We start from the raw sequence: 16,330 nt of genomic DNA, 5'->3' as shown, positions 1-16,330 counted from the left end.
GTGGCCAAAATTCCTATAACTAAAAATGTCACCGAGGTTTTAGTTTAAGTTCTGGACATGACGGTTCTATTTGTAGCTATTATAATACAAACGTGACGAGAAAAATTTTCAAGTATAGCATCTTTAAGTTTTATAAAGCAAAGGAAAACCAAAAAGAACCTCAAAGACTCAAGGCAAAGGGTATTTATACTTTATCAAGACACTTATTGTAGAGGAACTGTTTCCCCATTTCTCCAACCTGCTATTATCAGAATTAAGCAGGACTATAGTAAAACATCAAGTAGATGAACAAGAGATAAAAATGAAATTAAGTGTGAATGTATGGTTATTAAATTTCAACCTTTTTCTGACAGCATATTAAAAAACATTCTGGCAATTGTGATCCTTTGCAGGGAGTTGAAGGTAGAGGAACTAGAAACAGTAGCACAGAAACAATTACTCAAACTGTCCAGACTATTGCAGTGCAGTCCTAAACCTATCTCAATACTATCAACAGATGCAAATGTGAGTGGAATTCTAGGTAAAACCGTCTTCCTTGAGAACTTATTCTGTGATGGTAGTCTTTTTTTTTTTTAATTTTTTTTTTTTTATTTATTTATGATAGTCACAGAGAGATAGAGAGAGAGGCAGAGACACAGGCAGAGGGAGAAGCAGGCTCCATGCACCGGGAGCCCGACGTGGGATTCGATCCCGGGTCTCCAGGATCGCGCCCTGGGCCAAAGGCAGGCGCCAAACCGCTGTGCCACCCAGGGATCCCATGATGGTAGTCTTAAACAAGCAAACAAACAAACAAACAAAAACCCTGTTTCTGGCCATTTCAATGTGTCTTAATGACTGCTTCAAAATTAGTTCCATCATTTAAGCACAGCCCAACTTCAGGTTTTATAAATCAATATATTACTTTAAAGTGAAAGAAAAAAAGTTTCTGTTTACTGTGTTCCCTCCTCTATATATTCTATTTGTAAAATATCCTATCATTGTTTAGAATATTGACATATCACTTAAGGAAAAATGCAACACTCTCACACTTTCAAAGAGGTAAGTTATTTAAGAGTATTAAGTTGATTTTTTTTTTTAATAGTAAGCTAGAGGTATAATGAAAATTCACAATCCAATCCAAAAACCTTAGCACTGAGTATGTTTGGAATTCAGATTTTCCCCCTGAGATTTAGAAGTAAGCCAAAAAAACTCAGTAATCAAACACTTTCATATTTCTGCAGCAAAATGTTAGGAATGCTTCAAACAAAGGCCCATGTCAGCTCTGATCCAGATCTGCATCAAGCAAGCTAACAAGCAACTCAGGTTTTGCCGTCAATTTCCATTTTAAGAAGTCTGCGGATTTTACATAAAAGATTGTGGACCCAACCTAAAAAAACAGAAATAGGTTAGGCAAAAGTTCTTAACTAATTTTACCCTTAAGCTTAAAAAACAGGTTATATAAATATTGTCTGCTAGCTCTTGAATTTTATTTTTTAAGATTTTATTTATTCATGAGAGTGACACAAAGAGAGAGAGAGAGAAAGAGAGACAGAAAGAGACACAGGCAGGCTCCATGCAGGGAGCCCGATGTGGGACTCGATCCCGAGACCCCAGGATCACGCCCTGGGCCGAAGGCAGGCACTAAACTGCTGAGCCACCCAGGGATCCCCCATCCCTGAAGTTTATAAACTTCAAGATAGTAAAAGAAACTATATTTCAACTGTTTAAGTTATTTACATTGTATTATAGAAGCTTTATAACCATATGTCCAAAGAAAATCAAATATATTTTATTAACTTTATGGCATGAAATATACAAAATATATTCATACTCAGAAGGAAAACTGTCTTCCTTTGTAGTACTTTCTGGTTAAAGAAATTTTTTCCATTTCTCTTCATTCTATAATCTTACAGTGTTGGGGGCGGGGAAGATTATATACTAGAAACCAGCATGCTTATTCTAAGAAAAATTGTTGGGCACCTGGTAACTTAGTTGGTTAAGTGTCTGATTCTGATTTTGGCTCAGGTCATGATCTCAGAGTGGTGATATCAAGCCCCACATCCAGCTCTGTGCTGGGCATGGAGCCTGCCCCTAAGATTCCTTCCCCTTCCTACTCTGGACCTTCCCTCTCTAGTTCCTTTAGTCCCTTGCCCCAATCATGCTCGGTCTCTCTCTTCCCCTCTTAAAAAAAAAAAAAGAAAGAAAGAAAGAAAGAAAAAGAACAGAAAAAAAAAGTTGTTATGTTCTCTTGAAAACAGTATATTTGGATTGGGCAATAACAGAAATGCAAATTCCAGCTCCAAAATTTACTAGCTTTGTTACCTTGTGAAGTTAACTCTCCTGTGCCTCAGTTTCCATGTCTATAAATGGGGGAAATGATAATATGCACCACACTGAGCTGTGACCAACAACCAAACACTACATAAAAACAGGTAAAAAATAAACCTAGTGATAAAAAAGAGCAACAAGAACAGAGAAACAGGGGACATTAACAAATACTAGCAGAGTTAATACAATATTATAAAAATTTTCTGTGATCTTAATCACTTTAAGATTTTATTTATTCATGAGAGACAAAGAGAGGAGAGAGGCAGAGACAGGCAGAGGGAGAAGCAGGCTCCATGCAGGGAGCCCGACGTGGGACTCAATCCCAGGTCTCCGGGATCACACCCTGTGCCAAAGGTGGCGCTAAACCACTGAGCCACCCAGGCTGCCCTCTTAATCACTTTTTAAGCCCAAGATGGATTAACACAGAATCTTTAAAAAAAAAAGAATAAATGTTTACCTTTTTAGAAAAAAAAAATGTTTACCTTTTAATTACAATAAACGTTGCAGCATTTTATTAACTGAAGTACGAGTTGACATACATAGTATTTCTATTTTTTTGTAATAACTAATAATCATTGTCTGAACTTACAACTTCTATCACTCCTGAAATGCCTCCAAGAAAGTTTCTGTAAAAAACAAACCAGGAATTTGCACATGTGTTTAGCACCCAGAAAATCAGAATATCTGGTAAGTCAGTATACCTAATTCCCCGACCTGGCACCAAACATGACGGTTACTAGAAATAAACTGCTGTGCTGACTACACAATCCGACCAGGTACTGCATGAAATCTTACCTAATCTCATCTTTGTCGTACAGTTGGTAATAATCTCCACAGCCATTCCAGAAGGTGTTATCCACGACTTCTTGCCTTCCCGCGGTGGCCCCACTTTCTGCTGTGACTTGGTTATGTTCTGTTTCTCTACGAGTCACTCTTGAATAAGGTGGATCCAAGAACATGCAGTCATGTTCTCCATCATAGTCATCACATTTTATTAAGAGGTCATCTGAGCCATTTTCCTCAACTTCCAAAGCCTCCCTCCATCTCTGAACACTTCTTTGTTTAGCCTCATGCCTATTAAAACCTGTTTCTTGGTCCACCTGGCTTGAGCTTATCAGTTTTCTAACTTTGGGCCTCACTACCTGCTCAGGAAAACTTCCCTGGTTCTTGTTCTTCTCACTAGTATTTTGTTCACGGCAGACATGCCCAGGGGCACATGCTGCATCTTCAGCTGCACTTTCTCTCTGACTCTCCTGGCTAGTACTATTTTGTTGTTTCTCTCTAACAACTTCATCTTCAGAAGAGGACCTCTGAAATTCTTGATTGTTCTGACTGACAAACTCAGGATCAGCAGCAGAACTTTTGACTAACGGTGCTGAATCTAACTCTTCAAATTCATCTCTTATTTCACAGTTGAAAGCGGGAACTGGTGGTGAAAGAGCAGTGTATGCCTCTACCTCTCCATTTGCCAACTCAAATATTGTATTGCCCAATGTTTCCTGATATCCACCACCTTCCACAACCTCTGCAGAAAGCTGAAGACGGTCATTGGCTTCTCCATGTGGGCCGTTTGGATCGTAAGAGTCCGTCTGAACCAGTGAAATTCCATTCTGTACACTTGAAGCACTGCAAACTTCTGGAGTATATTCTCCCTCAGAGTGATTATGAAGATCGGTACTGCTTCCTAAAGTCTCCCTGCCCTCCTCACTATGATGCACTGCAGCGAAGGATGGACTGCTCTCAATGGTTTCATTCAATGTTGTATCACAAATGGGAACTTCAGTTTCACTTTTTTCAAATAAAGGGTCATTGGGTAAAGAAGAATGAACTTGATCCAATGGACTGGAACCTTCATAGAGAACAAAGAAAACATATTTGGAGACATTAGATATAATTTTATTTAATAATGACTATTCAAGTAGAAATTATGCCAATTATTACCCACTTGAATACAAGTGAGTTTCTCCGGCAGGACTTCTGTTCTCCCTACCTTAACTGAGAGGGCACCCTGGTTACCCTACGAGATGATTTATGCCATTGTGTAGCCCCTCAGTAACCTCTCCATCAGATGTCTTTGGAAGTTTTCCATGTAAATCCTTATACCTAAAACATTCTGTATAGGATATTAAAAGGAGAGGTTAGTGAGAAACTACACAATGAGAGGCATAAGTCAAGTCACAGGGTAACCAATCTGCCCTACCAGCTGCTGGGGCACACAATTCAAACTTAACTTCTTTTATTACATGCAGGTAAAAAAACTTCAACAGTACTTTTGATAGATAAAAGAATAGGCTATAGATCTAACAGAAATGAAACTCTATTGGTTCGATGTCAATTCAGAAGATTATATCTCAGTCTCCAGATATATAATATTAGATTTGTATCCCCCAAATGGATTTTTTTATAATACATCTATAATAATGTGTTAACTTTAGATATGTGATAGCTATGATTACAAAACAAAAAAAAGGACAACATGCTGAATTTCTCTGCCATCGTTTGTTACAATCTTGAGGCAAGAATAAAATCATTTCTACAAATCACTTTTAAGCTTGACTACCTTTTATGACTACCATTGTAATAATAAAAAATGAAGGTATCTGAGAATTATTGTAATAAAAATTTGTAAGTTAGAAATAACTAAGGATCAGTCTTGTCAAATCACAGAAAGGCTACTTTAACAGAATGAACTTATCAGCTAATAATTTTGACTCTTGTTTATAAATGACAGTAAAAATAATGTAGAATTATCAAATTTACTCAGAATAAGAAGACCACACTCCAGCCCCAAAATGTACAATTATAGTACATGGGTATATGCAAAATACTTTCTCAAACCACTGAATATTAAGAAATTTTAATTAAATAACTATTACTTGATATTTGTATCTCATAAAATGATTTAAAAAAAATCAAATTAGCCAAGCTAAATTATTTGGGGCTACAATTAAAACAAAAAAGCTATTCAACATAATATGCAAGAAAAATATATTCAGCTCACACTGCAAATTTTTTTGATTGAGAGATGAAGATTTCCACTGGCCGAAGGATGTGAGAAGGTAATCACTGCCAAGGCAGTATAATTATATTTTAACAACTGGCTGTATTCTATTTTCTCCTAGGTTTAAATGTATATAGTATTAATATCAAATTCAATTAAAGTATCAAAACTGAATTTCTTGATAGGAAATGTACACGATTGTACTCATAGACACATAAAGCTCACACACAATTTCAAATATTGCAAGATCAATTCCTACATGCTACTAACAGCTCTTATGTAATTCCATGTCGCACACCTGTGGAATTTTCCTTTGGAACATCATCTAGTTCCAACACTTCGTAGTCATCACCAGCTCGACCTAAACTTCTTTCGTGCCTGGTCATACACGGTTTAAAACTGACGTAGGCATGTCTTCTTCCGTATCTCCTGCCTGTGATTGTCTGATACCCTCCTGCTGGTTTGGGCCAGGCAGCCTTGCTGGATTCTTGATCCATTGCTGAAAAAAAGAGTTGAAAATAAGAGAGGCACACAATGATTTTTATTCATGTGACCAGCAGGGATATTAGTTCAACATATATCCTATTACTTGCTACTGAACATCCTGTATACTTTACTAATACTGTAAAACATACATGAAAGTAGACATGAAACATTATGTTAGAGAGTTATGTGCCTCTTTATCCCTCCAAAAAAATAGCTTTTAAAGTTTGGTACTTTTAAGATAGTCTAGATTTTTATGATGTGACCTACTAAAAACAATTTTTCATATGCCAAATTCATACACCATACTAAAAAAGCTCATTAACGATTGTGACAATAATTCTCCAAGTTATCTAAGCAAAGTACCTTATGTATAACTGCTTAATACTTATTTGTTGAATTACTAGCACATGAAATGCTGATTTTAATTACATTAAGAGTGAATACATTCCTACCCAAGATAACAGGTAACTTCTTTAACTGGCAGTTGTACTATCTATCATGAAGAACCAACTGGACCATAATAAAACATAGCCCAAAGATTAGGGTCAGATAAAATTCTCCAAAAGAACACAGTGATGAGCCAAGTCAAAGACATGCTACCTCAATGTTCCAAAACTACCAATGGTATACATTACGGTAGGAAAAGCCAGAAACACTTGCACAACTTAAATACTAAGTTCTGATGGCTGAAGGACACATAGCAGTAAACAGCAGCACCTTTAACTAAGAACATTACCATATTTATATATAAAAAAGTTCAACTTTCTTTAGACAATTAGATTTTACATATATTACAAAAGAGCTAGATAAAATATTTTGCAACAGTATATGAAACAGTTAATAGAACAGTTACGTATTTTTGTTGTATTGCATTGAAATAAGAAATATAATTGCCTTCAAGCACAAATGAAAAACATATATGTATTTATAACATACAGTTCTCAAGTTTTATAGTTATTTAATCCCCTCAATAACCTATGAGGTAGATACTGCACTTCATTTTAAAGATCAAAAAATTAAAGTTAAAATTCAGTATTTAGCAACTTGTCCAATAACTGAATAGAATGACTTCAGAACCAGTGCCCTTAACAATTCCTCCAAAGGAACAGTCTCCAAAATGTAAAGCACAAGAGAAGTCAAGGAAGTACGGAAAGAAAATATAAGAATTACTTACTTATTACTTATAAGAATTACTTATTTTCATATCAAAACTTAGAAATTAAGCTTTACAAATATTCAACATGTGGACCAAAAATGCCCTTAAATAAGACCATGATCCCACGTTATATACTGTACTCCAGGTATCTAGAGAGGAAAACACAAAGTCCTCAATGCAGAACTGACATAGACACTTCACTTACCTGCCGGCTCTTTTTCAGTATACTGTGACATATATGGCAGTTTTCGTGGGCCCAGTTCAGTGCAATTATGGATGTGATTTAGTTTTTACTCACACAATAAGCTGCAGACAATTCCTACAAAGAAACAATGGATGAAACAAAATAATACAAAAAGCACAAAACAAAAATGACAAAACTAATACTCCTATCCTACTGAAGCTCTTTGTTAGCCCCATTATCAGAAAAATATAATCTGATCTGACAAGGCCATCAAAAAACCTTTAGACTACCAAGATGGCTATTTGAAAAAGTTACATCTCCTCTTGAAAAACCTTGTTGTAAATATGTATCATCCTTAAGACTGACAATGATAACAATGATAAATGATAATTTAAAAGTAAATAAGCAAATACACTGGGATAAGCGTTGAATGAAGTATCTGACCAAAATATCTGGGAGTCTACCACACTATGCTATCTTTGCTTCTCCAATCAAGCACTATAGCTCCTTTAGCCCTGGCACTGTTAAAAGAAGTTAACCCTAAGAATACAGACTTTATTTTAAAAATGTATAATCGAGACGCGTGGGTGGCTCAGCAGTTAAGCATCTGCCTTTGGCTCAGGGCGTGACTCCGGGGCCCTGGGACCGAGTCCCACATGGGGCTCCCTGCATGGAGCCTGCTCTCCCTCTGCCTGTGTCTCTGCCTCTCTCTTTCTGTGTGTCTCTCATGAATGAATAAATAAAATATCTAAAAAATGTATAATGGCTTATGACGATTAAAAATTAATGTGTATAAATAATGATATTTGGGCAGTCCCAGTGGCGCAGCGGTTTAGCGCTGCCTGCAGCCTGGGGTGTGATCCTGGAAACCCGGGATCGAGTCCCACGTCGGGCTTCCTGCGTGGAGCCTGCTTCTCCCTCTGCCTGTGTCTCTGCCTCTCTGTCTCTCTCTCTGAATAAATAAATCTTAAAAAAAAAAAATGATATTCTTTACAATAATCAATTTACCATTCAGATATTTTTATCCCAAATAAGAACCTAAATTGGAAAAACTAAATATTATCATGTAACAAATATAAAAAGACCTTTTTTTAAATGAAATTAATCCATTTATTATTTCATGAATAAAAAGCAAACTGTGCTTTTTAGAAAACTGTGGTAAGGGCTTATGTTTCAATTTAAACACCTTATTTACTTAAACACTGGAGCTATTGCTAACTGACCATCACCACTTATTAGAAGATGGTTCTTTTACAACCACGAGGATGGAACTAGAGGGTATTATGCTAAGGGAAATAAGTCAATCAGAGAAAGACAATTATCATAAGCTCTCACTCATATGTAGAATTTAAGAAACAAAACAGAGGATCAAAGGGGAAGGGAGGATAAAATAAATCAAGATGAAATCAGAGAGGGAGACAAACCATAAGAGACTCTTAACCAAAGGGAAGAAACTGAGGGTCGCTGAAGGGGCGGGGGGAGGGGATGAGGTAACTGGGGGATGGACATTAAGGAGGGCACGTGAGGGATGTAAAGAGCCCTGGGTGTTATATAAGACTGATGAATCCATGAACTCTACCTCTGAAACTAACAATAATACATTATATGTTAATTGTGTTCAAATTTTAAAAGTAAAAAAAGCATACAAAAAAAGTTCTGCAAATGAGCTTAACCATATATGTTATGTGTCTAGTCATAGATTATTATGTATTAATATACAACTAGGAGTACAGATATACACTCTCCCATTAAATTATAAATTCAGTAACAGGTTGTGATGCTCTAATATATCTGAACCAAGTCACACTGTTAGCAACAGCTAACGGGTAAATAATACCAATAATAATAATAAAAAAAAAAACTTACCATACTGGCAAAAACATAAACCCTAATTTTGTTTTAGTACTAAGAAAAGCGACCTGAAATAATTTAAATCTTCACATATTCACAGTACAGTATGTGGCAATTGTAAAGGATGACCAAAAAAAGGATTTAAGTTCACGAGTATTTCACCCTAAGTCTTTTATTTTTTAGGGATTTTATTTATTTGATAGAGACAGCGCATGCACATGCACAAGTAGAATGGCAGGCAGAGAGAGAGGGAGAAGCAGACTCCCCACTGGGCAGGGAACCTGATCCAGGGCTCCATCCCAGGACCCTGGGGGTCATGACCTGAGCCGAAGGCAGACACTTACTTGACCCACTGAGCCATCCAGGCACCCCCAAAGTCTTTTCTTTAGAATAAAGCTTTATTTCACCATGTTCCAGGCACTATTTCCAGTACTGAGGATACAATAATGAACAAAGAGGACAAATACTTGTCCATATTCCTGCCCTTCTAAAATTATGGTATTAACACTATACAAAACAAGAAGTAAATAAATAACTGAGTGAAATAAGTCAATCGGAAAAGGACAAACATTATATGGTCTCATTCATTTGGGGAATATAAATAATAGTGAAAGGGAACAGAAGGGAAGGGAGAAGAAATGGGTAGGAACTATCAGAAAGGGAGACAGAATATGAAGACTCCTGACTCTGGGAAACGAACTAGGGGTGGTGGAAGGGGAGGAGGGCGGGGGTGGGGAGGAATGGGTGACGGGCACTGAGGGGGGCACTTGACGGGATGAGCACTGGGTGTTATTCTGTATGTTGGCAAATTGAACACCAATAAAAAATAAATTTATTATTAAAAAAAGAAGTAAATAAATAGAAAATACATACTACGGAGCAAAATAAACCAGAGAATAAAGAGTTGCTGAGGGTGTGCAACTTAAAATAGGGTGGCTAGGGAAAACCTCACTGAGAAGGATCATCTGAGCAAACACCTGTGAGGGAGAGAGCCATGTGTCAATCTAGGGAAAAAAAACATTTTGGGCAGAATAAAAGAAAGTTCCTGAGTTGAGAACTTCCAGATGTGATCACCACAAGAAGTCTGAAATAGAATGAACAAGAGAGCAACAGGTGAGATTAGAAAATTAATTAGGGTGGGTGTGATGGGGGTGAGGTGCAACAGACAGATCACATGGGCCCTCACAGGATGATGCAAGCAATGTAGGTTTATTCTGAATGAGCTGGACCACCACTGAAGAGTTCTGAACACAGAACAGACATTACCTCACTTCTGTTTTAAGAGGAATACTCTGGCTACTGTTTTGGATAGACTGAAGGGGAACACGGTCAGAGGCCAGGAGCCTGGTTGCAAAGCTATCGAAATCATACTGGCCAGAGACAATAGTTTAGACCAGGGTAAAAACGGAGGTGCTGACTGTGAAAGCAGTGTCAGAAGTGACAAACGTTATAAAATAAGGTAAGGAGTCAAGGTCGATTCTAAGTTTTATAGCCTGGCCGACTAGAAACATAAGAATTACCATGAACTGAAATAGGAAAATTTGTGGAAGAAGCAAGTTTGGAGAAGGTATCTTCAGTGCACTTTTTTTTTTTTTTTAAAGATTTACTCATAAGAGACACACACAGAGAGAGAAAGGCAGAGACACGGGCAGGGTCACGTCCTGGGCCAAAGGCAGACACTCGACCACTGAGTCACCCAGGGGCCCCAGTCTCTTCAGTTTGGTTTTTGATGTATAAATTTGAGATGCCTATCAGACATTCTAGTAGAACTGATAGGAGTCTGCAGCTGACTAAACACTGAGCTGCCAACACAAATGTGGGAGTCATCAGTATATAGATAATATTCAAAAAGGCAGGAGCCTGGAAGACAGGACATCTGAGTGTACTTGGAGAAGGAAAAAAGTTTAAGGACTGAGCCCTGTGATGATCCAACACGAGGAGACCAAGAAAAAAGAAGTATCAGAAAAACTGACAGAGGCCAATGAGAGAAAAGGAAAATCCCGGAGTGTGGATGCCAAATGAAGAGTGCCTCAGACAGAAGAACTGACAACTGTGCCAAATGCTGCTAAGAGATAAAGTATGAGAAGGATCTACAACTGGCCGCTGAACTTAGCAACATGCAGGATACTGAAGATCTCGACAAGGGCACCTTGGCTAGAACGGTGGATATAAAAGCCTAATGAGAATACTGTCAAGAGACAGTGAGAGAAAACTGGAGCAGAAAAGAGTACAGGAAAACTGGGAATCACGGTTTCTGAATAACAGGGTTTTTTTGTCTTTTTTTTTTTTTTTAAATACGCTCCATATTCAGCATGGAGCCCAACTCAGGATCTCAGGATCCTGAGATCAAGCCCTCAGCTGAGATCAAGAGCTGGTCACTTAACCAACTGAGTCACCTACGTGCCCCTGAAAAATTGTTTAATGTGATTCCACTTGTTTCCTAAAGATATTCTCTTCTGAGCCCTCCAACATCCTCATCTAAACTTAGTCTACTTGTTCTCAAGGCCTGTGACCCCTGCTCTGATAACTTTTGGTTATACTTCTAAGTCTCCTGATTTGAATCCCATGTTCACAATGGGACACACAATATGGAGGTGTGTGTCTCTGTCTTTCCTAGAAGATCAAGTAATTGTTTCAGAAATTTTATGTAAGAAGGTAAACTCTGGGTCCTTGCATGCCTTCCTCACGCTTTAGGTTAGGGCAAGACAACACCTTTTCCAAACTCTGAGAGGCACTGTTTTTTAGCATCTCATGTTGCATACAGCATCCCATCCTGCTTATTTAGTTCTCATTTTTTAGTAAGTAAATCAATTTTTCTTCCTGGAATATCTTAATAAATGATATTCTATAATGTCACAAGGACTGTTTTAGGGGTAGGCCATTTTAAAATTTCTCCTACAGAGGCCTGATTAGGTTTTAGACTCCTGTCAATTTGTCTCAGAGATGTCCTTTTTTAAAATTCCTATTTTCTCTGTATTTGGCCTATGTAGATGAATCCTTTGTCTGTAAACCTGTAAACTTATCTTTCTCATTTTCACTCTGAGATGGTAAACTTCATCTACTTTTACTTCCAGCCTTCCTATACTCTCTGTAATAATCTTTTAAATTTCTTATACTTTCCGGGGATTCCTGGGTGGTTCAGTGGTTTGGCGCCTGCCTTTGGCCGAGGGCAATCCTGGGGTCCCGGGATGCAGTCCCATGTCGGGCTCCCTGCATGGAGCCTGCTTCTCCCTCTGCCTGTGTGTGTCTCTGCTTCTGTCTATCATGAATAAGTAAATTTAAAATATCTTAAATAAATAAATAAATTTCTTATACTTTCCTTTCTTGTTCTCTGCTTTTTCTTATTATTGTTATTACTATTACTTTCAATAGTGGTTCATGCGTTATGAATGGAATGTAGACTAGAACCTCTCTGCAGATACTAAATGTTTTTATTTCCCCTAGGGCCAGCCATAGTCAAGTATCTACAAAAGTGCTAATCTCATTTCGATATAAAAAAGAAAAAAGCAGAACAGGAAGGAGAGAGGATGAATAACAAGAAATAACCACCACAGTGGTGTGTCAGATAAATAGTTATTCATCAGTTCCAAATTTGTATCACAACTGAATCAGAAACATTCGGTCTCTGAGTTCCTTCCCTCTGAAAAGATGTTTGCTTTGCTGAATTAGTCTCTCGCTCCTTGTACTATTATTCACTTGATAAGTAACCTATGATTCCCCTCTACCTATGACAATTACTCAATTCAAAATCTTTGGGATTTTTATATATTCCTAATTATCATAAAGCAAATTATATACATGTGTTGTTAAGAATTAAAGGAGTCAATCAACAAAGTATTAATTCTAGATCTTATTAGCTTAGAAGTCATCACCTTATCATTTTAACTAGCATCATTATGCAAGCAGCTATAAAGAGACAACAGAAACAACCCTCAAAAGAATAGGTAAAGGGAAAGCAGTAGGACTTAGAGTGGTAATTTTAAAGACAAATGCTTTATTTTTACTTGAATGCACTATGTCTATTAGATGCACTGCTTCTAGTACATGGTCTAACATAACATGTATGTAAACGGCTGAACAAGTGGATAAATGAACAATTTTGTTGTATGAATTCTTTGGTATTCTTTCTTCAAAAACCAGAATCTGTACCCCTTCAGTGTGGATTGTACTTAGTGATTTGTTTCTACTGAAGACAATGTGACAGCAGTGACAACGTATAATGCACAAGATCAGGGCATACAGGGCATTGTGGCTTCCTCCTTGCTCTCTTAGCTCACTCTCTGGAAGAAGCAAGCTGCTATTTCATGAGCTCATTCCAGTAATCCTAAGGTTCACGTGTTGAGGAACTGGCAGTTCCTGCCAAGAGCCAGAAGGAACTGACGTCTTCCAGTAATAGCCATGTGAATGAACCACACAGGGAAGCAGCACCTTAAGTCCCAATCAAGCCTTCAGGTGACTGTAATCCCGACCTATATCCTGACTGCAACCTCATGAGGCTGTGAGACAAACCACTCAGCCAGGCTGCTCCTGAATTTCTGACTCAGAAACTATTAGATATAAATGCTCAGAGCTGCTAGGTCTATTGAAGCAAAACAAATTATCATGTAATAAGTAAAAAATACAAATAATTTAAACTACGTATACTTAGATATTAGATTTTCTCATACTTCTACCTTTTACTAGAACAAAGATTTTCTAATACCAACTCATAAAAGTGTATTTTCTCCCTTTTAAAAGATATGCTCATTCTCAGCATAGGAAGTGCCATGTTAGGGTTGACAGTGTCAAAATAAATTATACTGGTGTTTTGCTTGCAGGCAACGTCAGAACTGCCGCTTAGCTCCTATATTATGTTATCTAATGAATATTTACTAAAAAGCTACTGAATCAGGAACACTTACTTTTAGAATTTAAATCTGGCTGATTTAAGTGAAATTTTAGCCAAAGAGAAGGAGAAATCAGTTAAATTTCCAAAAGAATTTCACCTGAAAGCTTGGATCTATACCCCTGTGACCTTATGTGCTGGGAGCCAAAAATAACACACTTCAAAAAAAACCCCCCCCACACACACACACAAAATAAAGGTATAATTGACATATTAGTGTTGAGTATATATCATAATGACTTGATATTTGCACATACTGCTAAATGATCATCAAAGTAAATCTAATTAACATCCATCACCATAAAAACGAATAAAATTTTTTCTTGTGATGAGAAGTTCTAAGAGGTTAGGTTACCAACCTTCAAATATACAACACTGTATTATTAACTACAGACACCCATGACTTATTTTGTAACTGAACGTTTGTACCTTTTACCCCTTTGCCTATTTTGCTGGCCTCCCATTCCCACTTCTGGTGACCACCAATCCGTTCTCTGTATCTATGAGCTTTATGAGTTTTTTTTTTTTTTACTAATTTCACATATGAGATCATATAGTATTTGTCTCTCTCTGTCTTAGTAAGTATAATGCTCTCAAGGTCCATCCATTTTGCTGAAAATGGCATGGTCTCATTTTTTATGGTTGAATAATACTCCATTGTGTGTGCATGCAAGGACACACACACACTGCATCTTTTTTCTTCTCCAGGAAAATCTTCCCTCCTTCCTGCTTTCCTTTTTCCTTTCTTCTTCTTCTTTTTTTTTTTTTTTTTGCTTAAAATGACAAATTTATTCTCTCATAGTTCTGGAGATTAAGGGTCCAAAATCAGGGAGTCAATAGCACCATATTTTCTTCCAAAGGCTCTAGCAGAGAATCCTTTTCGCACTTCTGGCTTCTGGTGAATGCCAGTAAACCTCTGTATTCCTTGGCTTTATACCACATTTTCTTTATCCATTCATCCAAGAACAGACACTTAGGCTATTTCCATATTTTAGCCGTTGTAAATAATGCTGTAATGAATATGGGGGTGCGTATATCTTCTTAAGTTAGTATTTTTGTTTTCTTCAGATGAATACCCAGGAGTGGAATAGCTGGATCATCTATTTTTAATTTTTTGAGAAACTTCCATTCTGCCTTCCATAGTGGCTGCACCAGCTTATATTGTCCCCAAGAGTGCACAAGGGTTTCTTTCTTTTCATATCCCCATCAACACTCATGATTTCTTGCCTTTTTGATAAAAGCCATTCTAACAGATGTAAGTTGATATTTCATTGATTTGCATTTCTCTGATGATTAGTGATGTTGAGCATCTTTTCACGTACCTGCTGCCCAGCTATATGTTGTCTTCAGAAAAATACCTACTCATATCTTCTGCCCATTTTCTAACTGGATTTTTTTTTTTTTTTTTTTTTTGCTATTGAGTTGTATGAATTCTTAATATGTTTTCGATATTAACCCTGATAAAGATGTATAATTTGCAACCATTTCCTCCCATTTAGTAGGCTGCTTATAAATAACTCATTGTTTAAGTGTCCTTCCTAGAAACAGAAAAGTTAAGAAGCAAATAAATTTAATCCAACTATCTGAAGGGCAATGTTTTGATTACTCTTCCAAATTCATTGGAAAATTTGCTCCTTATTCTCTCATATTTATGTTCTAAAATTATTTCCTAAAACTCCTCATAAAACAAATTTCTAAAATTATCTAGCCTGATTTTCTTTCAGGAAAATAATTATTTAGTCATACAAAATTCTGGTAATTATTATCAAACTTGAGCTATAAATTCAACAATGCAAACTGACAAATGCTGCTAGCAGGCTGTTTTGTATATGTTAGAACCAATTATATTTTAACTTAGTTTACTAACATTATCTCATCTATTTTTAGCTGCTAAGGCAAAGTAAATACTCTAAGAGATTAATAAAGTATCTATTTTGAATAACAATCTAAACCTGTACTTAAATTATTTCTCATACTCACATATTGTTTTTAATCTATCTCTGGATTTTTCATATCTTTTCTAGGCACAAGCACAAATGGCTGCTTTTACATACAGACAACTGCAAAATATTCCACTAGATATAACCAGCAGATACATAATAAATAAGGATTAAGGTAATACTACCCCCATATATTGCTATAAACAAGTGGACACCTTAATAAATTAACAGAGTCAATTGCAGCAAATCAAATAATGTACTAATAACCACTAGACTTTGAAGTCACAGGCTGCTACATAAGAAAACTTCCAGGATGTGACTACTAGATTCTGTAAATGAACAACTGTTAAATTTCTGAGGTCAAATGGGTTTGCTATTCCTAGTAATACAAAGATAAAAAGCTAAGCTTACTTAAATACTATCTTTCTTGACAACTTTTCTGTAAATTACTGGAAAATAATGAACTCATTATTGATATAGTGAAATTTTCACTAAAAAACACAAAATATATGTAATCAGA

At 36.7% G+C, this 16,330-nt stretch overlaps 1 protein-coding gene across 29 annotated transcripts in view; it reads right to left on the bottom strand.

Annotated features, from left to right (window-relative positions):
- Positions 1-16,330, bottom strand: part of PJA2 (praja ring finger ubiquitin ligase 2) — a 223,438-nt gene that overhangs the window by 39,156 nt on the left and 167,952 nt on the right. For all 29 annotated transcript variants that reach the window (XM_072736598.1, XM_072736597.1, XM_072736601.1 and 26 more), the window contains 3 exons: positions 7,156-7,269; positions 5,607-5,807; positions 3,103-4,156 (listed from right to left, as the gene is read on the bottom strand). In XM_072736598.1, the coding sequence (XP_072592699.1) occupies positions 3,103-4,156; positions 5,607-5,807; positions 7,156-7,186 (1,286 nt within the window). In that variant the 5' untranslated portion in view covers positions 7,187-7,269. The remainder of the gene's footprint in view (positions 1-3,102; positions 4,157-5,606; positions 5,808-7,155; positions 7,270-16,330) is intronic.

This window comes from Vulpes vulpes, chromosome 14 (assembly GCF_048418805.1).
Source record: "Vulpes vulpes isolate BD-2025 chromosome 14, VulVul3, whole genome shotgun sequence".
In the NCBI taxonomy this organism is placed as follows: Eukaryota; Metazoa; Chordata; class Mammalia; order Carnivora; family Canidae; genus Vulpes; species Vulpes vulpes.
Note: the sequence above shows the minus strand (reverse complement) of the source record. Positions and strands in the feature narration are given on the sequence as shown.